Below are 27916 nucleotides of genomic sequence, written 5' to 3' on the forward strand. Positions count from 1 at the left end.
GCTGCGGCGATCTGACATGTATTCTGATACTGGAATGTAATGTGTGTTTTTTACTGCACTGTGGAGCGGCGGTTTCGGCGCCAAACGGCGCCATTTTGCCTACACCCGCTCCGGCCGCATGTTTTACATGCATGGCGGCCATTTTCTTGTAGCCTCCATAGGCTTACATAGAGCGCCCTGGCAGCATCACTTCCTCTTTCCAGGAACACCGATCGAGGCAGCAGCAGCGGCGAGGGTCTCCTCAGGTTTTACCCTTCTGTTCTTGCTATCCATTGCCTGTGTTCAGTTTGCATATTCCCTGTGGGGGTCTTATTGTGCTTGAGTGTGGTGCGGTGGGCTGCGCTTGCCGCGCTTGCTTAAAAGGGGCAGTTAACCCTTTGTTGTCTGGCATTACAGGGGCAATGGATTCTCAGGAGGGAAAATTTCCTACAGCCTTGGTGGAAAGCCAGGGGACCGCTGTCTCCCCCCCAGGGGGGGATTTGGCCACTATTGTGGCTGGCCTTGCTGCTCAGGTGCAGATGCTGGTGGCTGCTCAATCTACTAAAAGGCCCAGAGTTGCTCTTTCCTCTGATTCTGAGGGTGAAGGTGATAGGGCTGTTATGGCGGGGGCCTCCTTATCGGGGTCCCGCTCCTCTCTTGATCTAATAGGGTCTGAGGTGGAGGCTGAAGTTGAGGGGGTTGATAATTCTCCCCCTGGCTCGCCTGAAGAGCTTGCAATCATGGATGAGTTGATTGCTTCCATAAAGCAAACGCTGCGTTTGCAGGATGAGGTGTGTCCCCCCGCCGCCTTGGCGGCTTATGGGACGCAGAGAAAACGCAGGACGCCGCAGGTTTTTCCCTGCAATGATGATTTTCAGCGCGCTGTTAAGGAACAATGGCGCAATCTACGCAAACCTTTTGCTGTACCAAGTAGATTCAAGCTGCGTTATCCTTTTTCACCTTCCACTGATGAAAGGTGGTGTGTGCCACCCCCAGTGGATCACGCAATTGCGGTTTTAAACAAAGCCACTGCGATTCCTGCAGAGGATTCCCCTGTGTTCCGTGACGCCACGGATAGGAGACTGGAGTCTCTTACCCGTCATACTTATTCTGTTACGGGTTCTATGCTTAAGGCTCTGTTTGCTTCTCTCATGGCGGCCCAGGCGATCGCAAGTTGGACGCAGATGCTTAGGCGCGTCCTAGTGGCCGATTCGGCCTCACCGGCGACCCTGGATATGGTGGATCAAATCCACCAGGGTGTCATGTATCTGTGTGATGCGGACCTGGACCTGGTTCCGTTGGCTGCACGTGTGCACAGTGTGGCGGTGTTGTCTCGCCGCCTGATTTGGTTAAAATGTTGGTCGGTGGACCAGTCTTCACGTAAGACCTTAGCCAATCTACCTTATGATGGGTCTCGCCTTTTTGGGGAGTCCCTGGATGTGTTGATTAAGGGGATCACCGGGGGTAAGCACTCTCTTGCCCCATTTCCCCAAAGCTAAGGGGGCTTCTGGGAAGAAGCATGCTAATTTTCGGCCTCCTCAGGGGTCCTTTCGTGCCTTTCGGCCGCACTACAAGGGCAAGCCGTTCAAAGGTCAAGGCTCTCAGAAGAAGCCCTGGTCTGGTAAACAGAAGTCTGGCCAATCCGGATCTGCAGCCCATAACAGTGCGGCCTGAAGGGGCGCCCTCACCCAGTTTTGGGGTGGGGGGACGCTTGCTCGGTTTTCTTCAGCCCTGGTTGGCCCGTGTGCGGGACAGATGGGTTCAGGAAATCGTTCGATCTGGTTACAAGATCGAGTTTCTCTCTCGGCCGGAGAGCAGATTTTTTTCCCTCAAATCTTCAACTGTCTCCAGAGCGTTTGCGGGACCTGCACCTGGCGGTGCGGGACCTGAGGGCTCAGGGAGTGGTGGTTCTGGTGCCTCATCGGGACAGATTTCGGGGGTTTTATTCCAATCTGTTCACCGTGCCCAGGAAGGAGGGCAAGGTTCGTCCAATTCTGGACTTGAAGGCTCTGAACCGCTCGTGCGGGTTCGCAAGTTCCGCATGGAATCCCTGCGGTCGGTGGTGGCTGCCCTGGTTCCGGGGGAATTCATGGCCTCCATCGATTTGAAGGATGCGTACCTTCACATCCCCATTTTCGAAGGTCACCAGAGGTACCTTCGATTCGCCATTGCGGAGGATCACTACCAGTTCGTGGCGTTGCCTTTTGGTCTCGCCTCGGCTCCGCGGGTCTTCACCAAGGTGCTTGCACCGGTTCTGGCATTGTTGAGGGCCCAGGGCATTTTCTGTCCTGGGGTATCTAGACGACATCCTGGTTCGGTCTGCGACCAGCCAGGGTCTGGTGGAGGACCTGTCTGTCACGATGCAAACTCTACAGGAGTTTGGTTGGACGATAAATTTTCCAAAGTCGACGCTGAGTCCGTCGGTTCGTCTTCCCTACCTGGGAATGATTCTGGACTCGGTACAAGCGAAGGTCTTCCTGCCGGAAGACAAACTCAGAACTCTTCAGGAGGAAGTCAGGTCCCTCAGGGACGTTCCGCACTCGTCTTTAAGGACGTGCATGAGATGTCTGGGATTGATGGTCTCGGCCTTCGAGGCGATTCCCTTCGCCCAGTTTCACACGCGGGGTCTCCAAGCGGAGATCCTGTCCAAGTGGGACGGGCGACCTCAATCTCTGGATCTTCAGATCTCGTTGAGTCATCGCACCAGAAGAGACCTCCTGTGGTGGCTCCAGTCCCCGATGGTGTCCGGGGGCAAGTCGTTTCGTCCTATCTCGTGGACGGTGATCACCACGGATGCCAGCCTGTCGGGCTGGGGTGGTGTTCTGGGCGTTCTGTCTGCCCAGGGGACTTGGTCGGAGGGAGAGTCTTCCCTTCCGATCAACATTCTGGAATTACGTGCGATAAATCTCTGTCTTCATCGCTGGACGGACCGGCTGCAGGGCTGCCCGGTTCGGGTGCAGACGGACAATGCCACGGCGGTGGCCTACATCAACCACCAAGGGGGCACCAGGAGTGCCCGGGCGGCTCGAGAAGTGGCCGACATTCTGTCTTGGGCCGAGACTCATGTCCCGGCGATAACGGCAGTTCACATTCCGGGGGTGGAGAACTGGCAGGCGGACTATCTGAGTCGCCAGACCCTGGATCAGGGGGAATGGTCTCTTCACCCGGCTGTCTTCCAGATGTTGTGCGCGAAGTGGGGTCTTCCAGATGTGGACCTGTTCGCGTCTCGTCTCAACAACAAGGTTCGTGGCAAGGACGCGCGACCCTCGGGCAGACGCGTCGGACGCGTTAGTGGCCCCGTGGCATCAGTACAGGCTGATGTACGCGTTCCCACCGATTCAGTTGCTGTCCAGGTTCCTTCGCAGGTTACTCTCGGAACGCAGCACGGTGATTCTTGTGGCACCGGACTGGCCTCGCCGGTCCTGGTACGCAGACCTCGTGAATCTGGCGGTCGACGCCCCTTGGCGTCTACCTCTTCGAGACGATCTACTGTCTCAGGGACCGATTTACCATCCTGCTTTACAGTCGCTGGCTTTGACGGCCTGGCTGTTGAGACAGAGGTCCTGAAGGAGAAGGGTCTCTCTCCAGAGGTCGTTCATACTTTGATCAACGCGAGGAAGTCTTCCTCGGGGAAGGTTTATTACCGTACTTGGAAGGCCTATTTTGCCTGGTGTGAGTCCAGGGGGTTTTCACCCCGCACGTACTCGGTTTCCCGTGTGCTGTCTTTTCTTCAGACGGGTGTTGATCAGCGTTTGGCGCTGGCTACGATAAAGGGTCAGGTGTCTGCGCTGGCCGTTCTGTTTCAACGTCCCGTGGCTTCCAACTCCTTGGTTGGCACTTTTATTCAGGGTGTGCGGCATCTGGTTCCTCCTAGGAGGGATCCTTTGCCCCCTTGGGACTTGAATCTCGTTCTATCTGTGTTACAACGTGCTCCTTTTGAACAGATCAGGGAGATCTCGTTGTCTATGTTGTCCAAAAAGGTCGCCTTTTTGGTGGCGATCACTTCGGCTCGCAGAGTGTCGGAGCTGGCGGCTTTGTCCTGCAAGTCTCCGTACCTGGTTATTCATTTGGATAAGGTGGTCTTGCGACCTAATCCTTCTTTTCTTCCGAAACGAGTTTCGGAATTCCATCTTAATGAGTATATTGTCTTGCCTTCGCTGTGCGCGAAGCCTAAACATCCAAAGGAGGTGAGATTGCATTCTCTGGATGTTGTTCGGGCGATAAGGGTTTACCTTAAATCGACTGAGTCTTTTCGTAAGGCGGACTCCTTGTTTGTTCTTCCAGAGGGTCCTCGGAAGGGCATGGCGGCTTCGGCCTCTACCATCGCCAAATGGATCAGGCAGACCATTGAACAGGCCTATGCTTTGCAGGGTAAGGCTTCTCCTGTCCCTGTGAAGGCGCACTCTACTAGATCTTTGAGTACGTCTTGGGCCTGTCGTCATGGGGCTTCTGTAGCCCAGGTGTGTAAGGCGGCGACCTGGTCGACCGTGCACACTTTCACAAAATACAAAATACACAAAGTAGATGTTCAGGCATCGGCGGATGCTTCCTTTGGCCGCAAGGTTCTTAGTGCGGCTGTTCCATAGGGTCCCTTGTTGGGGACTCCTGGCTGTTGGGATAGTTTTTTGTATCCCCTGGTTTTTTGTCTTTTCCTGGGTTGTTGCTCCTGTTGAGCACTTGTTTTTTACTGTTGCCCAGCTGGTTTCCTTCCTTTGGTAAGGTTCCTTTCTTTGATGCGGAGACTGCGTTGCCTTTTCGGCGCGGATGCGTTTCCCACCACTCATGTTTGCACTGCTTTGGGACGTCCCCATATGTGACGAATATGAAGAGGCAGCGACTGTCGGAGGACGTAAGAGAAAACGGAATTTTTGTAAAATCTTACCTGTAAAATTCCTTTCTCTGAGTCCTCCAACAGTCGCCGCCCCCGCCCCTCTTTTGGGGTTTGGTTGTATACTCTACTGCTATTCCACTAAAACTGAGATATGGTTGCAGGAAGTAGGAGGGTATTGACTGAGGGGACCACCCCTTGAGGGTGGGATATATGTTAAAAGCTTTATTGTTAACATATTCTGTTGCCTAGCTACTCCTTCGGAGCAAAGTCTAATACCCCATATGTGACGAATATGAAGAGGCGGCGACTGTCGGAGGACTCAGAAAAAGGAATTTTACAGGTAAGATTTTACAAAAATTCCGTTTTTTTGTTGTGGGCAAAATCTCCTCTTTTTTTTTTTTTTTTTTTTTTTTTTTTGGTGAGAGGGATTGGAACACCTGTCAGTTTTTATTGCTGTCTGTGTTCCTGTTGGAGAGAATAAACTCTTTGTCATGTTGACCATTATCATTGAAAGTAAACGGAAAAAAATCCCAAATTTTGGTTTGTCCCCAAAAATGTAAGAGGGGAAATCTACCAATGGGGACACTAGGTCTGGTGACCTGGGGGTCCCCAAGGAATTTCCTCTCCCTTCCTGTTTTGGCTACGGGACTGGAAGTGAAGGGAAATCTCAACAATGGGACACAAATGGCAAAAAATAAAGGCCTCCCTTACTCTGCTCTAAATGGGGGGGGGGGGGGGGGGGGGAGTTTTGCCCATGGTATTACCTTTTTAAATTGTGAAGCTCGGAAGATCCTTGGAAGTGAGTCGATTCTGCAGTGGGGACATGCAAGTAAAGAAGAGTTGCACGTCGGCTTCTAGTTTACCATACTTTGATTCTTTCACCATTTAAATATTTGGGTAATGACACTTTTTTTTTTTTTTTTTTTATATTTCCAATTTCCAGGGTGCTTCTTTGGCAGCACAAGTTACTGAAGTATTGGTAAGTAGTTATTGCTTAATATTTTTTTTTTTCAGCTTTCAAAGAATAAAAAAATTGTGTGAGTCATGGATTACCAAACCCTTTTACAGTAGCTGCTGTTGTTTAATGGAGCATCAATTGATGCCTCCCAGTTATAAAACCATAATATATACCCGTGCTAACTACTAGAAATTTCTTCTCCCTGCTCCTGTGTGAGTGTGTATGTATTTGTGAATCGAGTACAAGAATGAATTCAATAAAATCAAAAGTGCAAAATATATGTGTGTGTGTGTGCAGTATCTATCAATAAAAACACCAAATGCTGTTAATCAATTTTATCCACAGCTTGTGCAATAAAAATGCAATGTGCCCCGTGCTTCAAAAGTGTCTTGTGCAATATTGTGTCACAATAAAAAGTGTTATTCTAACAGTGTCCTGTGTTCTAAATCTTCAATATCAGAAATGTCTCTGTTCAGTAGGATCTCATTCTGGAAGTGCAAACATCCCATGTGAAACTATCACCAGTGGCACAGAATGACTTGCTAGAATTATTCAGTGGGTCAAACTCTCGCTCAGTCAATTCCCGACAATGGTATACCCTCCAAGAAACGTTCTCAATATGACTCTGTTGTAGAAAAATCTGGGTGGAAACATGAAAAAAAAGTCCTCATTGTATAAAACCCCACAAAAACATATGTGCATTCCACATAAACAAAGTATTGCACCCGAAATTCCAAAAATAAAGCATTTTAACCTTAAGAGGTCTCTGCTCCAGTGCCGTATGTGGGCTGCAAGCGAATCTTCATACTTGCATGAACACGTCAGACAAGCCCCGCCCTATGCGATTCGTCATGGCGTCTAGAGGGACTGGATGCTTCTCAAGTGTTTTGGTTTGTGCCTGCACCCTTGACAGCTGGGTGGCCGTTCCCCCTTGGGGTATAAAAGGCCTGCAGATCCTTGGCCACCCATGGCCTTCAGGTGGGGAGGGGTATTTAATATCAGTTCTTAATGTCTCAGAAGTCCTTAGACGCAAGCATGGGGTGTACTTCTTTCTTTCTCTCCTCCTTTTTTCAGGAGGATGATGCGTTGGGGGGAACATCCTCAAGATGAGGAAAAAATGTCAAGGTTTGGGAATCCTACAAAAACTAGTCCTCTCAGGAGGAATCTCCGGGTCCTGGGCTGTCGGAGACTGATGATGGGCTTCCTGGCTGATTTGGTGCAAACTAAGCTGAAGTTACCACTGCTGGAATCCTGTTCCCCAAAAATCATTGGGTTTGGATTCTGGCAGTCACCAAAACGTCCCAAGTCTTTTCTAATGCACACTCACTGGCAGGAAGTGATGTATGTCATTTGGGTTTACCCATTTGGACCTGGAGAAGATGCTTTTACCTTTTTTAAAGTGGTTTGCTCAACAGTACCCCATGGAGGAGAAATTCTACAAGATATTGGGTTCTACTACTGTTGACCCCTGGACTGTCTTCCTTTTTAAATGAATGCCCTGATCTGATGATTTTTTTTTTTTAACGATATGTTTGTTAATTTTCAAACACACAGGACAATTAAAAAAAAAAAAATCAACAGAACCAAATGACAAGAAAAAACCCTCAATCACCCTGGATCGAGTGTATACAACAATTGGTGCTGGCGCTCCCAGGTCCCCCCCCATTACAGAGCAATAATATGATCAGCAGTAGTGGATACAGTAAAAAAGATTTATAGGCATACAGGTGCTGAAGATGGAGGGCAATGCACACAAGAACAGTCACAACTAGGCTGAGGAGGGCAGTACACTCAACCAATAAGGTTAAGAAGAAGGATCAGTCCCTCACTCCCGAGGGAGTCAGAGAAAGGGGACTAGATATCCAGCCGCCCCATAGCTTTTCAAACAAGAGAGGACGACTCCTCAGTTCAAATGTTAGTTTATACAGAGGAAGGCAGCTGTTAATCAACTGGAGCCAAGTGGCCACAGCGGGCATCGCTGGCCCCTTCCAACTGAGTAAGATAGTCTTTCTGGCATAGAAATAAAGAATGCGAAGCAGTTGCTTCGTATGTCTAGAGACCATCAGGTCCCCAAACGCACCCAGCAAGCAATTCTTGGGGTGTAAACTATTAGGGATACCAAGGGCAGAGGACAGAAATTAGTCAATCTCAGACCAAAAAATAAACTTGTGGACAGGACCAAAAACAGTGAAAAAAGTCGGCAGGTTCCCCACAACCCCAAAAGCAGTCAGGAGTGGGGCGTAGACCCAATTTATGCATTCTAAAGGGGGTAAAGTGGCTGTGATGGAATATTCTTACCTGAATTAGGCGGTCATTGGATGTAAGGATGGATTTGTGTTAAGTTTCGGAAATCTGATAAGTTCTTGATCTTTGAAGACGCCATAGATAAAAATTTGGAGGCCCTGTTCAAGGAGATCCTTCTTTTTTGAGTGGCTCTGCAGGCTACAGTGGGAGTTTTCCATGCCCTTAACCACTTTAATACAGGGCACTTCCCTCCCTTCCCGCCCAGGCCAATTTTCCCCTTTTAGCGCTGTTGCATTTTGAATGACAATTGCGCGGTCATGCAACACTGTACTTACACCAAATTTATATCATTTTCCCCCCACAAATAGAGATTTCTTTTGGTGGTATTTGATCACCTGTGCGATTTTTACTTTTTGCTAAACAAATAAAAAAAAGACAGAAAAGTTTGAAAAAAAAAAAAAAGTTTTTTTTGTTTGTTATACAATTTTGTAAATAAGTTTTTTTCCTGCACTGATGAGCACTGATGAGACTGCACTGACAGGCACTGATGAGGAGGCAATGATGGGGTGGCACTGATGGGGTGGCATTGATAGGCGGCACTGATAGGCGACACTGATAGGCACTGATATGTGGCACTGATAGGTAGCACTGATATGCAGCATTGGTGGGCACTGATAGGCGACACTGCTGGGCACTGATAGGCGGCATTGATGGGCACTGATAGGTGGCACTGATGGGCGGCACTGATCGGCACTGACGGGCGGCACTGATGGGCACTGATAGGCGGCACTGGTGGGCAATAATGGGCACTGGTGGGCGACACTAAAGGATGGCAATGATGGGCACTTGTGGGCAGCACTGATAGGGAGGACACTAGTGGGCATCACTGATGGGGAGGGCAATGGGGGGCTCCCTGAGCCCTGATCGCCATCCCTGGTGGTCATAGTGGGCATCCCTGGGGTCATGGTGGGCATCCCTGGTGGATCTAGTGGCATCCCCCCCCCCCCCCCCCGAGGGTCTGCACTGGTAATCAATGATCTGATTACCAGTGCCGACCCCCCCCCCTGTCAGGGGAGCCGCCGATCGGCGCTCCTTTACTCGTGCCTGTCAGGCACGAACTAAGGAAAGCCGATCAACGGCTGTTCCTGTTTTACTATGTGACCAGCCGTGATTGGACACGGCTGATCACATGGTAAAGAGCCTCCGTCAGAGGCTCTTTACCGAGATCGGAGATGCAGGGTGTCAGACTGACACCCCGCATCACCGATCGCCGCTCTGCGCGCCCAGAGCAGTGTTATCCTGCCGCCGTCATATGACGTCCGGTCAGGATAACACAACCACATTCCCGCCGTCAATTTGTAATAGGGCGGGCGGGAAGTGGTTAAACGTGCTTTTGGAGCATGTTACTCCCAATTGTACAGTGTAACATGCTCCGGCACCTCTGCACCCCCCCCCCCCCCAGCAGGGTGGGAGGAGATTTCTTCATCTACCTTACTGGCTGAATGAAAGTGTATGGCATGGCTTAAAAGGACCCTTTGTTGTTTGACTGGCCTGAAGACATCTGGAAAGGGCAAGTATAAAAACAAGCATAACATATTGCAGAGCCCAGAGTTTGGCTTGCGTTTTTATAGGTTACATTTTTTTTTCTACTACTGAATGAATTAACATTGTTCGAAGCAAACAAGTCCTGCTGAGAGTTGCCATTATTGGATGAAGGAAGTCGAAGCATAAAATGTTACAACAATGTGTTATTGGTACACAGTCTTAGGACTGTTGGTCTCTTTCTTTTCTTATGAAAGCCAACAAGTGTGTTTTTGTCCTTGATTTGTTTTTTTTAAAGGCGCGACATAAGGAAGAGGAATCTAGACATCAAGATCAAGCAAGATATCAAGAGAGACTGTATAGGAAATCAGAAGGTATGTACTTGGCTTATGCGTTAATGGACAGGTAGAGTGTCATTTGTTGGCATATATATTAAAGTGTTACTAAACCCCAGGAGCCTGCATTCACTGTATCTGGTCTTCCACAGTAAACAAAAATGCAATAGTTTTAGTAAATATAAACTGCTAAATACCTTTTCCCATCGGCAATATATAGAAGTCTTGTGCCTTCTATCAGTGTCTAGCAGAGCACTGTAGGAGGAGTTTTGATTCTACAGACAGTCTTCCTGCATGACCCCTGACTTTCTGTCTGGACAGCGAGTGCTGATTTGCCCTGTGCTGAAGACATGCACCTTCCCAAGAAAACAATACACACCAAACTGAGCATATGTAGAGTGCCTCCAAAGCTCTGGAAAAGGAAAAAAGCTGTCCAAACCTGCCTTACCCTATGTAAAGTAATCGCTTCACCAATTGCTAAACCATGAACAAACTGTTAACCATTTATTTTGGAAAGCGGAGTTTGCATTGTTTACCATAAATGCAAATATTTTGCATGATGCCTTCAGTTCCACTTTAGGAGGGTATAGATATGTTACTGTGTTTGTATCAGAAAGCTTCTAGAGACCCTTTAATAGAAATGGGGAAAAATGGATACATATATTTGAACAATTTGAGCAAAAGTCATTTGTAGCGTGAACAATTAAAAAGAAAGGATATCCTTTATTTTGTTTGTGCTAGGTTATATTATTGTAATGCTGTGTATTTTGTATAGCAATATCCATTTTAGAAGGTTATGGATCCTGAAGAAGCAAGAAATCTTGAAACGTTGATTCACTTTGCCTTCTTAGAGTTGAAGAAACATGTATATTATATCCAAGTGATCTGGCGTCTATAACATTTCTTCCTTGTAAGATTTTAATGACCTGTTTTATTTAATTTTTTTTTCTATATTTTATTCGTGTTGTGTGATCCCTGTTAAAGTGGTACTAAAGGCAGAAGGTTTTTAGGGGGGGGAAAAAAAATGTATTCGATGCATTAATATGCCTAATACTTACCTGAGCCCCATCTCGATCAGCGATGTTGCACGAGAAACTCTGCTGTCCGGGACTCTTCCTCCTGATAGGCTGAGACACAGCAGCGGGTGCCGTTGGCTCCAGATGATGTCAATCAGTGAGTAAATGAGGGGGGCGGGGCTGAGTGGCGGCTCCATGTCTGAATGGACACACACAGCTGTGAATCGGCTTAGGTGCCCCCATAGCAAGATGCTTGCTGTGGGGGAAATCGGCAGGAAGGAGGGGGCCAGGAGCGCCGAAGAGGGAACTGAGAAAAGGATCTGGGCTGCTCTGTGCAAAACCAACTGCACAGAGCAGGCAAGTATAGCATGTTTGTTATTTTTAAAACAAAAAAGACTTTAGTATGACTTTAAGGTACATTTTTAAAGCTCCACTAAATATTTTCATTTCTCAATTTCCCCCTATATTCAGTGGGACTCGGGAGAATTGTTAATGCGGTGGTCTACTATTAAGGGATGGCGCCATAATAGGGAAACGGATGACTCTTTTCATAGATTTTCTAACCCTCTCTCAATCCAGTGCTGTGTCAATAGCGGTTTGCCTCTTCCTGCTCTCACACGGCAGACAGAGCAGTGGGACCGTTTGGCTCCTGCTGTTGTCAAGCCCTGTGGAGTGAAGGGGGGGGGGGGGTGCGTGTCTGAGCCATGCTGTGTATGTCTATGGATGCACATAGGCCGGCTCGGGAGTTCGCCTGCATATGTACCCCCATAGCAAGTGGCAAGCACAGGGTAGGAGGGATTGAGCAGACTGCGCTGGCGGCGGATCCCAAAAGAGTACTTGTAAGGGGCTGTTGCAATGATAAGCATACACCAAATTTCTCCTATGTCCTCTTCCAAGTTTCATCACTATTGGGTAATGGTGCCCTCTGCAGGAGTAGGCTAGCTAGTGAAACTTCATTAAAAAACTTTAACTAGGCACACCTTTTAGGGGCTGTCCCTCTAGACATTACCCTCAGTAGAGCTTACTAATCAGTTTCTTGCTGCCTAGCTCCAGAGTAGGACATAGGATACCCTGTTGGGACTCCGGTGTCATTTTATTTTGTTTTTTCTTTGAAAAATGTTTGTTTTTATTTTCTTTGCTCACTATCACTAGCTAGTCAGGGGGATCCTCCTGGAGAACAAGCGACAGCTGGGATGGGCTTCACACTGGAAAATCTAGATCCTTATGGTACCCCAGCCTGGCCTATGAGCGTGCGCAGGTTGTGGTCTGCCCAGGTCTCGCCAGGATGGTGCCCCAACAGATGGGGACGAGCCTGCGGAGTAACTCCTTCAGCGGGATGCATCAACCTGGAATGCCCTGTGTTGCAGCGTCCCCTCTTGGCTGACGGCACCACCACTCAGGGTGGGAGGCGAGCTGTATTGGAGCGGTGCCCACGGTCAATGGTGTGGTAAATGCTACCCTTCCCCAGTCCTCTGGGAGGGGGGGTTGTTGATTTTGGCCCACTCCTGGGGTTGGCAGAGGTGAGGTTGCCCCTGGCCGGTCTGGACAGATCCTGCCTCCCTGCTTTTTATGGGGGCGCTCTAGTGGCATTCACTGCATGGGGGAGGGGGTGTATGGGCTCCTACCTTGTCCTGGTTGCTTCCTCTCCTGGATTCCCGTGGTGGCCTCCTGTTGTCGCTGTTTTTGGCCGCCATTTTGGGTGAGGGCAAGCCTGGCTGCATCAGTGTTAGGGTAGCAGCCATTTTTTGCATTGCTGTGTACTTTTTGCACCGTTTTCGGCACCATCTTGGATGTGGGCAAGCCACATTGTGAGGGCGGCAGCCATTTTCCCTGTTTTCCCCTATAATTTCTTTTGGCACCATGTTTGTGTAGCTCAGGGTGCTTTTCGGCCTCTAGTGATTTTGGTCTCCTCCTCCAGCCATCTTTCACTTGCTGCAGAAGAAGCATGGAGAGCGGTTTGTCTTCTCTCTCAGGCACTGTAAGGGGTTTTATGGTCTTTTGGGCATTTTTCCTTAGACACATTGCTTTATCAGTTATCTGGTTATATTAAGGGGGACTCCAGTAGCAGCGCGGGATCGCGGTGCGGACCGCAATCGCCGATTTTAAAAGGCCAGCGTCCCTTTTTTTTGTGCCGGGGGGGTGGGGCCGGGAGGGGGGCGTGCCCCCAGCTGCTCAAAACACGTTTTATGGGGGGAATGGTCCTGATGGGGGGGCTTCTGCCAGGGCCCCTCCTTGCTGCCCAAGTGTACCTGGGGGTCCCGGGAGCCACGTGGTGCCGCCATTTTGCCATCGATGGCTGCTGTATATCTTGACGGCCATGTTTGTGTAGTCCAGCGGGCATTTTCTTGTAGTTTTCCCATTGATATCAAGTAGCAGGCCAAGTTTTTGAAGCCTATGAAGCAGTGAATCGGCGGTGGACCTCTAGTGTCAGTTCCTGAACTTTCTGCTTCTCTCTGATTGCCGCACGGCGTGCAGCTTGGCACTCTGTACCTGAGTAGTTGGTGGTGAGTCCCTGTGGGTGTATAACTGCTCCCTCTTTTTGCTATAGCGGCAGCTTGGTGAACTGGGACCTGTGGTGCAGCAGTGGGGGGGGGGGGGGAACTATAACAGCAATTTTCATATTTCTTGTTGGCGGTACCCAGGTTAACCCATGGGTCCCAGTCCGCTTTGTCTGGGATGAAGGCAGTCCTGCAGTCAAAAAGCGTCCCCCACCTTCACCTGCATCCGGTCTCCTCAAATTTTGAGGTTGATTTGGCCACCACAAACACGAGTCACCCTACTGGGTCTGCATCCACTCACCTTGAGTGCTGTGCTCTGATGGCGAGGATGATTCCTCTTCAACTACAGGTGCGCATGAAAAGGCGCTAGTGGATGCACTGATTGTATCAGTGCGGGAAACTTTTTGAAATTGGAGGACACAGCTACTGCTGTCGGCTACACTGGTACATTTTGGTACCCGCAGAGCATTAAAGGCGACACAGGTTTTCCCCTTTCCTGCCTATTTCAATAATATTGTCGCAAGTCAGTGGGGTTCCCCAAAACGTACTGTCGGGGTACCTAAAGCGTTTCGCTAGAAGGTATCCTTTTGAAGAGTCCATGTTAAAGAAACTGACAGTACCACCATTGGTGGACTCTCAGATTTCTAGGTTAAATGAAGCCACCCTTCTCCCGGTGGAGTACTCTCCGTCCTTTTTAAGGACCCTTTTGACAAGACAGCTGAATCTCTGGTCCAATGCCTTTTTTTTGTTTAACCATAGCCGGTTCCATTCTGAGGCTGGTGTTTGCCATAACCTTGGTTTCCCAGACCTTAATGGATTGGGCACAGCTTCTGCACCAGGATTTGGTAGGGGGGAAAGCCTTCTCCTGACCTGGCGGACCAGTTGGTCCAGGGGTTGCAGTATATCTGTAATGCGTCTCTGGATGCGGCCCCCTTAGCTGGCAGGGTGTTCTAGACAGCTGTGACCCTTAGCCGCATGATATGGCTGAAATATTGTTCTGCGGACCAGGCTTCCAAGAAGGTATTGACTGATCTCCTCTTTTTGTAGGAGATCGCCTGTTCGGAGCTTCCATGGAGGAGATCATGAAGGGTCTTTTAAAGGAGGTAAGAGCACTGCTTGTGCAGGCTACCAAGAGCAAAGTCTTGTTACAAATGTGGCCCTTTTTTCTCAGCCCATAAGCAACCCTTTGGGATCTCAGGACAAGGGATCGAAATCTGCCCGAAACCCTGCAGGAGGTTTCAAGAGGCTTGGCCTGGTAAGGTGAGAGCAGGTTCCTCCGGACCCGCAGACAAGCCCACTTCTGCCTGAAGGGGCGCCCTCACCTGTATCTGGGGTTGGGGGATGTTTTCGCTTCTTTCCGGATCTGTGGACCTCCTTGATTCAAAAAAAATGGGTCCACGAGTTGATTCGGTCCAGTTACTAGATCGCGTTTCGGTCCTCCGGCAAGGTACTTCCCTTCCTACCTGCGTGTTGTCCCCAGACCTCGTCTTGGGGCGGTACAAGGTCTGCTTTCGCAAGGGGTCATTGTACCGGTTTCAGAATCTAAACGCTTTCAGGGGTTTTATTCACACCCATCTATGGTTTCCAGGAAGGGAGGCAAGGTCTGTCAAATCCTGGACCTCAAGGCCTTGAACCGCTTTGTGCGGGTTCAGAGATCTCGGATGGGAGTCCGCACGGTAGTGGTGTCCCTTCATCGAGGGGATTCTCTGGCCTCCATCGATATCAAGGACGCTTACCTTCATATCCCAATATATGTCGGGCATCAGCATTTCCTTTGCTTTGCCGTGGGCGAGGAGCACTATCAATTCGGGGCTTTACCCTTTGGTCTCGCCTTGGCTCCTCGGGTGTTTACGAACATTTTGGCCCTGGTGTTAGCATTGCTACGACCGAAGGGGATTGCAGTACTGGGGTACCTGGACGACCTTCTGCGAGCAAATTCTCTGAATGCCTTTAGAAGTCAATCTGGACCTTTCTGTGCGAACCTTGCAAGAGTCCGGATGGAAACTGAATTTCCAAAAAAATCTGCTCTGGTCCTGTCCACCAAACTGGACTACCTGTGCCTGACCATGGACTCGGCCTCAGCTCAGGTGTTTCTTCCAGAGGTGAAACTCCAGAAGTTGCAGGATGCGATTCTGCTCCTGTTCTACCGGCGGTCATCTCTCAGGACTTGCATGGAAGTGGTGGGCCTGATGGTCTTCGCCTTCAAGCCTTTGTGTAATTGCATGAAACTTTAAAGATGGAGGATGCGACTAATGCTGCGTTGAAGGCGCAGATCCATTTTTGCCACCTCCAAGGCAGCGAGGGGGTTTCCCTTTCCCACCTACTTTGATTATATTGTGGGTGTGTTCCCGCTGTGTTCCTAAATGAGAGTGCCACATCCCAGTATGAAGAATATGTTTTGGAAAAATCCCCTATGGGGTGGGACTTTTAAGGTCACTCAAGATAAATGATGTAAATATAAAGAAAATACTTAATGATGATTTTATTAATATATGCAAAAAAGAAATAGAAAATTGACATACAACATTATATCATTAAAAATGGACAGAACTGGTGTGTATAAAAAAGATGAACATATGGATTCAACCGACTATTTAAATGTGGTCCGACGTTTCGAGGTGAAGACCTCTTCTTCAAGGACTGTATTAGAAATAGTATTTATCTGTAAGTATTAAAGGGATATTGTAACAAATGGTTTGTTGATACAAAAGACAGCAGAAACAAAATATAAGTAAATGCGTCTTGAATATATATACATATTTGTTACATTTAGATAATATTTGAACATATATACATGTTTGTTATGCTCAAAATCATTTTAGAGATAGATATAATATATATAAATATAAAGATTGAAATTGAACTTACATGGTTGAAAGAGATATGAACACCAATATTGTTTTGTCCTTTAAATAAAAGCATGGATTTTTGATCGCACCCACAGAAACTGATGGTAGTTTATTCTGTGACAAGGAGATTCATTGCAAGCAGGCAGTCAGAGTAGTATTAGTGGACTTATCTCAGAAGTGAGGTGTGCACCAAAAGGGCCCAATGCCACAACTGGAGTCCAGTGATGGCTCAAGCCAACAAGCAAAGGCCAATCAACAAATGCTGTGAATAATAAATACATATAATTACTAAAAATGTATCAAAGGGGGAAAGGGTTTTTTAATAGCAATTTCCATTAGAAAAAGTAACCATGTTTGTTAGTTGGTTTATGTAATCCAAACATATTTTTTCCACATATATAGGACCACGAATGTAATCCTGTTTACTCCAACTAATCAAATGATCGGTGGAGATCAGAATCATGGTCAATGATAAGTATATAGTGTAGGTAAGACAAAGGTACTAAATGTTGCCCAAATGACAAAAAATAAGTCCAGATTATAAAAAAGATATATATATAAGGCATTTGAGATTACACAGCAATAGTGAAGGTGAACACTGACCTTAGACAGATATCTCGTGGCAAACCTCCTCCCAGCAATGGATGCGCAGAGTGATCCACGCCGGGAGTGGTGCCTATAAAGGGATACTGTCAGGTGGAGGCAATCATTCTGATTGCCTCTCAACCTGTTGGGAGCCATGGGCTCCCCGGGAGGTGCTCGCCAGGCCCGCCCTCGGAGCCGGCCCCGACGCGCACAGGAAGTGCGTCACCAGGGGGGCGGGAGCGCAGTCGGCAGAGCGTCTCCCACCAGCACGGGATGTGACGTCGCCACCGCGTGGTTACGCAGGTAGCAGCGTATCCCGGAAGCTGGGTGGACATCAGAAGATGTCAGCAGTGGAGGTGCCCAGCTGCCGGAAAAAACCACGGGACCTAGAGAACGGTCCCGGACCCCGTGCTGGGTTGGGCAGAGGGCTCAAATAGGTGCACAAATATACACACGGGTCCACAGAACCATGGGACCTGGGAAATATGTACATATATTCTTATAATAAAGCAAAGAATATATATTAAAAAGAGATGTATGGCAAAATTTTATATTTTTGAAAAATTTAGGTAGACATTGTAATAAATTTAAATGTGAGTACACATATTGTATATATTGGCCTGCAATAAAAGGAACGAGAATGATAACTATAGAAGTCACCAATGAGTACCCATATATTGTCAATTCTATATGGATATCCACAGCCATCAGCAAATGTGGGTGGAACCAATACCATGCCTTTTTAACAATTTAAACTTAGATATGCACAGACATCCACCAAAAAATGGAATATGATGATGTAAAATGGACAAATATAGGTTCCAATATGGAGGAATGGAAAAGAAGAGAGATGCATAGACATGCTATACGCCGCATGGAATGGTGAGAGATAAATGGTACAGTCATTTCTCAATGCCCCCAGATACAAAACCTTCCAAAAAGGGCCTGAAAGATACCATATCATTGAGGCCCGGGGGTTCCGTTGCCTTCAAAGTGTGGATCCATCTCAGCTCCAATTGGAGGAGGCGCTTGTTCCAGTCGCCCCCTCTGGAACTGGGATGGACCCGATCCAAAGCCAGAAATTTTATTTTGGGAAACTTTCCACCATGCATAATGGATACATGGCGGCCCAAGGGTAAGTCGGGATCGCGTTTTCGCATACTCCTGATGTGTTTATACATACGTTTCCATAGTTCTAGCTTCGTTTTGCCAACGTAAAAGCATTTACATTCGCAGATTAAGAGATATACAATTCCGATAGTTCTACAATTTGCAAAATGTTTGGCCTTAAACTTTTGGCCATTGGGGAGGATAGGATCACGTGTGGTATGCATAAAATCACAATAGTGGCATGCCCCACATGAAAAAGTGCCTTTGTACTTACATGGATCGACATTGGACTGGCTTTTAAGTTCACTACGAACTAATTTGTCCCTAAGGGCTGGTGCTCTCCTATATGTGATTAATGGTCTCTGAGGTAGATGTCGACTTAGAGTTGGATCCAACGCTAAGATATGCCAATATTTGGCAATTATGTTTCTTAAATCTTGGTGTTGATGAGAATAACTGGTGATAATTCTCAGTGCATTGTCGTTTTTTCGGACCTTGGGAACTAAGAGTACATCTCTGTCACTAGCCAATGCTTTCTTATATGCAGATTTTAGCAATTTATGGGAATATCCTCTTGCCATTAGTCTATCTCTTAGGCCGGTAGCTGCTGTTTTAAAAATGTCTACGTTGGAACAGTTCCGACGCAGACGCAGGTACTGGCCTGTTGGAATTGAACGAATCAAAGGTTGGGGATGAAAACTTGTGGCATGGAGGATGGTGTTCCCCGCAGTGGGCTTACGATAGAGCCCACTGTGGAGAACACCATCCCCATCGCAGAACACCTCAACATCCAAAAAGGTTATCCTGGTGGCATCGGCTTGCATTGTAAATTTCAAATTGAAATCGTTTCGATTTAATCTTTCGATACATTTGTCCAGAAGTTCTCTGGGGCCGTCCCAAATTACAAATATGTCGTCAATATATCTCATCCAGGTGCGTATGCAGTCTGTATACATCATGAGATCTTCATCTGTCAAAAAGGTTTTTTCCCATTCCCCCAGGTACAGATTGGCGTAGGATGGGGCACAGCATGTCCCCATCGCTACGCCTTGTACCTGGAGGAAATGGGATTCTTGAAAACAAAACACATTATGTGTCAAAATAAATTCCAATAGGGACAACATAAATTCACCATATGCGTCCAGGCCGGAACTGGTGGCGATCGTGTGGCGTACAGCTGCGACCCCCCCCCTAGAATGAGGGATCGAGCTGTATAGTGCCTCAACATCGATCGCCACCAGAAGACACCCAGGAGGTAGGGTGAAATTGCTGATTTTTTTGTAAAAAATCTATGGTGTCGCGTATGTAAGATGGAAGTCTTGCAACAAAAGGCTTCAAAAATTTGTCAAGGACTTTACTTGCACTATCCGTGATTGATCCACACCCAGAAATGATGGGTCTACCTGGGGGGTCCCTGGGGTCTTTGTGGACCTTTGGGAGAGCATATAGAGTTGGAACTACCGGAAAGGCTGGGCGAATATATTCCCAGGTGTCTTTGGGAATGATGTTGTGTAGATAGGCTGCATCTACCAACTCATAAAAATCCTTGTTATATTTATTAATGATCTCCTTTGTGATGGGTCTATACCATTCACGATTTTGAAGGATTTTGTGACACATATGGATATACTGTGTATCGTCCATTAGGACGATATTGCCCCCCTTGTCTGCTGGTTTAATAATCAATGATTGGTTATTGGCAAGGGAATTCACAGCCTGTCTCTGCTGGGGTGTGATGTTAGGTACAGGCGGAGACTTAGTTTTCAATTTGTCTACATCATTGGAAACCATTTTAAGAAAGGCGTTTATGTTGGAGTTCTGTATGGGAGGACATTTATCTGATTTTTTCTTTACAGTGAGATGAAGACATGGAGGTTCATTAGGTGTCGAATCGACACTCGCTAAAAGCGATGGAAGATCGACACGGTCAATGAGGTCCTCATTTTCTTCTAAAAGTGATATTAAAGTTTCAAGGGCACGGTTGTGAGGAGTATCAAGAGATGTTTCTTTGGACTCTTTATTGCAGGGGTATTGAATTAAAATTCATGGAGGTCCGATTAGCAAAATTTTCTTCCAGCAGAGGTCCAGATTGCATTTTTGCGTGATGACTCGGATTCTTTACATCACAGCCCAGGTGTGCAGGCACGACAGCCCATTCATTTGAATGGGCTGTTGTGTCTGTGTTTTCTGCTGGGAAAAGGCCCTGGCACCTTTTTAAAAACGCTGTCGCATTGAAACTGCATGGCGCGTATGTACCATGCAATTTCCATGTGTGGGAAACCGCACCTTGTATTTCATTGCATTTAAGAGTCAATTGTACCCTGCACGTTTTCTGTGCAGCTGCTTATCCCCCTTTACATCACCACTCACAGCACTGTCCCCCTTCACATCACCACTGTCCCCCCGCCCCCCACACACACAGCACTGTCCCCCTTCACATCACCACTGTCCCCCCCCCCCCACACACACACACAGCACTGTCCCCCTTCACATCACCACCCCCCACACACACACAAAGCACTGCCCCCTTCATATATTCCCCCATCAGCACTGTCCCCTTCATATATCCCCCCATCAGCACTGTCCCCTTCATATATCCCCCCATCAGCACTGTCCCCTTCATATATCCCCCCCATCAGCACTGTCCCCTTCATATATCCCCCCATCAGCACTGTCCCCTTCATATATCCCCCCATCAGCACTGTCCCCTTCATATATCCCCCCATCAGCACTGTCCCCTTCATATATCCCCCCATCAGCACTGTCCCCTTCATATATCCCCCCCATCAGCACTGTCCCCTTCATATATCCCCCCATCAGCACTGTCCCCTTCATATATCCCCCCATCAGCACTGTCCCCTTCATATATCCCCCCCATCAGCACTGTCCCCTTCATATATCCCCCCATCAGCACTGTCCCCTTCATATATCCCCCCATCAGCACTGTCCCCTTCATATATCCCCCCATCAGCACTGTCCCCTTCATATATCCCCCCATCAGCACTGTCCCCTTCATATATCCCCCCATCAGCACTGTCCCCTTCATATATCCCCCCCATCAGCACTGTCCCCTTCATATATCCCCCCATCAGCACTGTCCCCTTCATATATCCCCCCATCAGCACTGTCCCCTTCATATATCCCCCCATCAGCACTGTCCCCTTCATATATCCCCCCATCAGCACTGTCCCCTTCATATATCCCCCCATCAGCACTGTCCCCTTCATATATCCCCCCCATCAGCACTGTCCCCTTCATATATCCCCCCATCAGCACTGTCCCCTTCATATATCCCCCCATCAGCACTGTCCCCTTCATATATCCCCCCATCAGCACTGTCCCCTTCATATATCCCCCCATCAGCACTGTCCCCTTCATATATCCCCCCCATCAGCACTGTCCCCTTCATATATCCCCCCCATCAGCACTGTCCCCTTCATATATCCCCCCATCAGCACTGTCCCCTTCATATATCCCCCCATCAGAACTGTCCCCTTCATATATCCCCCCATCAGCACTGTCCCTCTTGCATATCCCCCCAACAGCACTGTCTCTCTTTACATCACCCCCCCCCCACACACACACACACACCACTGCCCCCTTATATCACCCCCACAGACCTGCCCCTTTGCATCACCCTCACACACATACACAGCACTGCCCTGTTAACACACACCCCCATAGCACTGCCCCCCTTTACATCAACACAGACCACTACCCTCTTAACATATCACCCCCACAGCATTGCTCCCCTTTACATGAAACACCACACTACCCCCCCCCCCTGCACATGACCCCTGCTCCCCAATCAAACTTCACAGCCCTGTCCTCCCTTCACTCTCCTACCTTACACAGAGCGGAGAGCAGGAGGCGGGACAATCTCGAGGAAGACAGAGGAACAGCAGCGCTGCATGCATAGAGGCAGCCGACTGTGTGCCTCCCAGCCAATCACCTCCCGCCTCCCAGCAGCCAATCACCTTCCGCTTCCCAGCAGCCAATCACCTCCCGCCTCCCAGCAGCCAATCACCTTCCGCCTCCCAGCAGCCAATCACCTCCAGCCTGAAATGCTAATTCAGGCAGCTGCCTCCCTCCATTCAATGCCGGTGTCCCGCCCCCAGTCTCAGTCCCGCCTCCGGCCATCCGCCCTGCTCTGCTAATGACAGCAGCAGAGACAGGGAAGAAATCCAGCAGCTGATGGCGGCGGTCCTGATGGAGCAGCAGCGCGGGCCGGAGACGGCCCGCGGGCCGCCATTTAGTGATGCCCGCTTTATTGTATAAAACTTTGAGATTCAGCTTTCGAGCAAATAAATGCAGGTCCTTGACAAAATCGAATTTGTCAAGGCCTGCATTTGGGCAAAAACTTAGTCCCTTCTGTAGGGCAATAGATTCATCCTCCGTTAGAATGTGATGTGACAAATTAATGATAGTAGGTTCTGTGGAAAGTGAATAAGGAGTGTCTATAGGGGTTGGGATGGAGTGGGGGGAAGTGAGGAAAGCTGGCGTGCTTGTTGGTGAAGGATGTCTAAAAAAGAAGCATCTTGTAAATTAATAGTGCTGGAGATGGTGGATGGGGGTTGGATTGGTAAAGAGGTGTTAACTGATAAGTTTGAGGGATGTTGTGATGGTTGTGGGTTAGTGTCCAGTGATTGATTTGTGGCTGATGGTTTAAACAGAGGGTAAAGATTTTTTGATGTGGCCTTAGTATTAGGTTTTTTTGAGGATGATTGGTTGTTGGATAGGTCGCCCGAAAGGGGTCTTTTCGGGCGATCATTGTTAGTCGCTTTTTGATTGGGATAGGGGTGTTGGGAACTTGATGGTATAGGTGGATCTGTTTTCCTATTAATATTGGGGTTAAATTTACGTGTTGTCCAGTCATATGCTTTCCCTAATTTAAATATGTTTCTATCTCGGTTGAGTTTTTTCTGTTTCTTACTCATGATGTTTTTATTAAATACATCGAGATGTTGTTTTAGTTTGGATTCACGATCCTTGAATGTTTTATGAGTTTTGAAATTTTTGATTTTATCACAAAGTGAAGAAATTTCCACATCCAATTTTTTTGATCTTAGAGTATATTCGTCGATCAGGTGCCTCATTAAGGAAGCGGAGCAGTCACGGAGTGACTGTTCCCAATTAAGTTTAAAGGCTGGACTAATATCATCCAATATAGGAAAAATTTGGACTCTGAGTCCGAATGGATTGATACTCTCTCTCAGGTAATCACCAAACGATTTGACATGCCAGAAAAATGAAGATTTCTTTTCTAATAATTTGGTAAGTTGGAAAAAACATGAAAAAATCTCAATATCGATATATTCTTTTTGATTATACTCATCTGAATACTGAGACATAAGGGTCTCCCAGTCATCTCCTACAAAACCTGCCATCACGAACACCCTCTCGGTTGAGGTCTGTGCAGTACAAGAATATAAACAAAATAATACAATACAGAAATATAATATAGAAAAACGGACTAGAAAAAGACTGTCCAAAAATAGATATATTGAAGTATTGGAGGGCAGAGGACATAAAATATCCTGTGTCCACAAAAAACTTCAAGGAAGGAACACAGTGGGAGCGAGCGGGGATAACGGTATTTTCTACCAACTGAACAAATTGTGGGTGTGTTCCCGCTGTGTTCCTAAATGAGAGTGCCACATCCCAGTATGAAGAATATGTTTTGGAAAAATCCCCTATGGGGGGGACTTTTAAGGTCACTCAAGATAAATGATGTAAATATAAAGAAAATACTTAATGATGATTTTATTAATATATGCAAAAAAGAAATAGAAAATTGACATACAACATTATATCATTAAAAATGGACAGAACTGGTGTGTATAAAAAAGATGAACATATGGATTCAACCGACTATTTCAATGTGGTCCGACGTTTCGAGGTGAAGACCTCTTCTTCAAGGACTGTATTAGAAATAGTATTTATCTGTAAGTATTAAAGGGATATTGTAACAAATGGTTTGTTGATACAAAAGACAGCAGAAACAAAATATAAGTAAATGCGTCTTGAATATATATACATATTTGTTACATTTAGATAATATTTGAACATATATACATGTTTGTTATGCTCAAAATCATTTTAGAGATAGATATAATATATATAAATATAAAGATTGAAATTGAACTTACATGGTTGAAAGAGATATGAACACCAATATTGTTTTGTCCTTTAAATAAAAGCATGGATTTTTGATCGCACCCACAGAAACTGATGGTAGTTTATTCTGTGACAAGGAGATTCATTGCAAGCAGGCAGTCAGAGTAGTATTAGTGGACTTATCTCAGAAGTGAGGTGTGCACCAAAAGGGCCCAATGCCACAACTGGAGTCCAGTGATGGCTCAAGCCAACAAGCAAAGGCCAATCAACAAATGCTGTGAATAATAAATACATATAATTACTAAAAATTTATCAAAGGGGGAAAGGGTTTTTTAATAGCAATTTCCATTAGAAAAAGTAACCATGTTTGTTAGTTGGTTTATGTAATCCAAACATATTTTTTCCACATATATAGGACCACGAATGTAATCCTGTTTACTCCAACTAATCAAATGATCGGTGGAGATCAGAATCATGGTCAATGATAAGTATATAGTGTAGGTAAGACAAAGGTACTAAATGTTGCCCAAATGACAAAAAATAAGTCCAGATTATAAAAAAGATATATATATAAGGCATTTGAGATTACACAGCAATAGTGAAGGTGAACACTGACCTTAGACAGATATCTCGTGGCAAACCTCCTCCCAGCAATGGATGCGCAGAGTGATCCACGCCGGGAGTGGTGCCTATAAAGGGATACTGTCAGGTGGAGGCAATCATTCTGATTGCCTCTCAACCTGTTGGGAGCCATGGGCTCCCCAGGAGGTGCTCGCCAGGCCCGCCCTCGGAGCCGGCCCCGACGCGCACAGGAAGTGCGTCACCAGGGAGGCGGGAGCGCAGTCGGCAGAGCGTCTCCCACCAGCACGGGATGGGACGTCGCCACCGCGTGGTTACGCAGGTAGCAGCGTATCCCGGAAGCTGGGTGGACATCAGAAGATGTCAGCAGTGGAGGTGCCCAGCTGCCGGAAAAAACCACGGGACCTAGAGAACGGTCCCGGACCCCGTGCTGGGTTGGGCAGAGGGCTCAAATAGGTGCACAAATATACACACGGGTCCACAGAACCATGGGACCTGGGAAATATGTACATATATTCTTATAATAAAGCAAAGAATATATATTAAAAAGAGATGTATGGCAAAATTTTATATTTTTGAAAAATTTAGGTAGACATTGTAATTTAAATGTGAGTACACATATTGTATATATTGGCCTGCAATAAAAGGAACGAGAATGATGATAACTATAGAAGTCACCAATGAGTACCCATATATTGTCAATTCTATATGGATATCCACAGCCATCAGCAAATGTGGGTGGAACCAATACCATGCCTTTTTAACAATTTAAACTTAGATATGCACAGACATCCACCAAAAAATGGAATATGATGATGTAAAATGGACAAATATAGGTTCCAATATGGAGGAATGGAAAAGAAGAGAGATGCATAGACATGCTATACGCCGCATGGAATGGTGAGAGATAAATGGTACAGTCATTTCTCAATGCCCCCAGATACAAAACCTTCCAAAAAGGGCCTGAAAGATACCATATCATTGAGGCCCGGGGGTTCCGTTGCCTTCAAAGTGTGGATCCATCTCAGCTCCAATTGGAGGAGGCGCTTGTTCCAGTCGCCCCCTCTGGAACTGGGATGGACCCGATCCAAAGCCAGAAATTTTATTTTGGGAAACTTTCCACCATGCATAATGGATACATGGCGGCCCAAGGGTAAGTCGGGATCGCGTTTTCGCATACTCCTGATGTGTTTATACATACGTTTCCATAGTTCTAGCTTCGTTTTGCCAACGTAAAAGCATTTACATTCGCAGATTAAGAGATATACAATTCCGATAGTTCTACAATTTGCAAAATGTTTGGCCTTAAACTTTTGGCCATTGGGGAGGATAGGATCACGTGTGGTATGCATAAAATCACAATAGTGGCATGCCCCACATGAAAAAGTGCCTTTGTACTTACATGGATCGACATTGGACTGGCTTTTAAGTTCACTACGAACTAATTTGTCCCTAAGGGCTGGTGCTCTCCTATATGTGATTAATGGTCTCTGAGGTAGATGTCGACTTAGAGTTGGATCCAACGCTAAGATATGCCAATATTTGGCAATTATGTTTCTTAAATCTTGGTGTTGATGAGAATAACTGGTGATAATTCTCAGTGCATTGTCGTTTTTTCGGACCTTGGGAACTAAGAGTACATCTCTGTCACTAGCCAATGCTTTCTTATATGCAGATTTTAGCAATTTATGGGAATATCCTCTTGCCATTAGTCTATCTCTTAGGCCGGTAGCTGCTGTTTTAAAAATGTCTACGTTGGAACAGTTCCGACGCAGACGCAGGTACTGGCCTGTTGGAATTGAACGAATCAAAGGTTGGGGATGAAAACTTGTGGCATGGAGGATGGTGTTCCCCGCAGTGGGCTTACGATAGAGCCCACTGTGGAGAACACCATCCCCATCGCAGAACACCTCAACATCCAAAAAGGTTATCCTGGTGGCATCGGCTTGCATTGTAAATTTCAAATTGAAATCGTTTCGATTTAATCTTTCGATACATTTGTCCAGAAGTTCTCTGGGGCCGTCCCAAATTACAAATATGTCGTCGATATATCTCATCCAGGTGCGTATGCAGTCTGTATACATCATGAGATCTTCATCTGTCAAAAAGGTTTTTTCCCATTCCCCCAGGTACAGATTGGCGTAGGATGGGGCACAGCATGTCCCCATCGCTACGCCTTGTACCTGGAGGAAATGGGATTCTTGAAAACAAAACACATTATGTGTCAAAATAAATTCCAATAGGGACAACATAAATTCACCATATGCGTCCAGGCCGGAACTGGTGGCGATCGTGTGGCGTACAGCTGCGACCCCCCTAGAATGAGGGATCGAGCTGTATAGTGCCTCAACATCGATCGCCACCAGAAGACACCCAGGAGGTAGGGTGAAATTGCTGATTTTTTTGTAAAAAATCTATGGTGTCGCGTATGTAAGATGGAAGTCTTGCAACAAAAGGCTTCAAAAATTTGTCAAGGACTTTACTTGCACTATCCGTGATTGATCCACACCCAGAAATGATGGGTCTACCTGGGGGGTCCCTGGGGTCTTTGTGGACCTTTGGGAGAGCATATAGAGTTGGAACTACCGGAAAGGCTGGGCGAATATATTCCCAGGTGTCTTTGGGAATGATGTTGTGTAGATAGGCTGCATCTACCAACTCATAAAAATCCTTGTTATATTTATTAATGATCTCCTTTGTGATGGGTCTATACCATTCACGATTTTGAAGGATTTTGTGACACATATGGATATACTGTGTATCGTCCATTAGGACGATATTGCCCCCCTTGTCTGCTGGTTTAATAATCAATGATTGGTTATTGGCAAGGGAATTCACAGCCTGTCTCTGCTGGGGTGTGATGTTAGGTACAGGCGGAGACTTAGTTTTCAATTTGTCTACATCATTGGAAACCATTTTAAGAAAGGCGTTTATGTTGGAGTTCTGTATGGGAGGACATTTATCTGATTTTTTTCTTTACAGTGAGATGAAGACATGGAGGTTCATTAGGTGTCGAATCGACACTCGCTAAAAGCGATGGAAGATCGACACGGTCAATGAGGTCCTCATTTTCTTCTAAAAGTGATATTAAAGTTTCAAGGGCACGGTTGTGAGGAGTATCAAGAGATGTTTCTTTGGACTCTTTATTGTATAAAACTTTGAGATTCAGCTTTCGAGCAAATAAATGCAGGTCCTTGACAAAATCGAATTTGTCAAGGCCTGCATTTGGGCAAAAACTTAGTCCCTTCTGTAGGGCAATAGATTCATCCTCCG

General features: G+C 46.8%; 1 protein-coding gene across 1 annotated transcript in view; it reads left to right on the forward strand.

The window, feature by feature from the left end:
- MAEL (maelstrom spermatogenic transposon silencer) overlaps positions 1-27916 on the forward strand; it is a gene marked incomplete at its 5' end in the record, with an annotated part of 112281 nt that overhangs the window by 24196 nt on the left and 60169 nt on the right. Inside the window, 2 exons of the mRNA XM_082248410.1 lie at positions 5754-5789; positions 9853-9928. Coding sequence (XP_082104536.1) covers positions 5754-5789; positions 9853-9928 — 112 coding nt within the window. The remainder of the gene's footprint in view (positions 1-5753; positions 5790-9852; positions 9929-27916) is intronic.

This window comes from Pelophylax lessonae (genome assembly GCF_965119305.1).
Source record: "Pelophylax lessonae genome assembly, chromosome: 2".
NCBI lineage: Eukaryota > Metazoa > Chordata > Amphibia > Anura > Ranidae > Pelophylax > Pelophylax lessonae.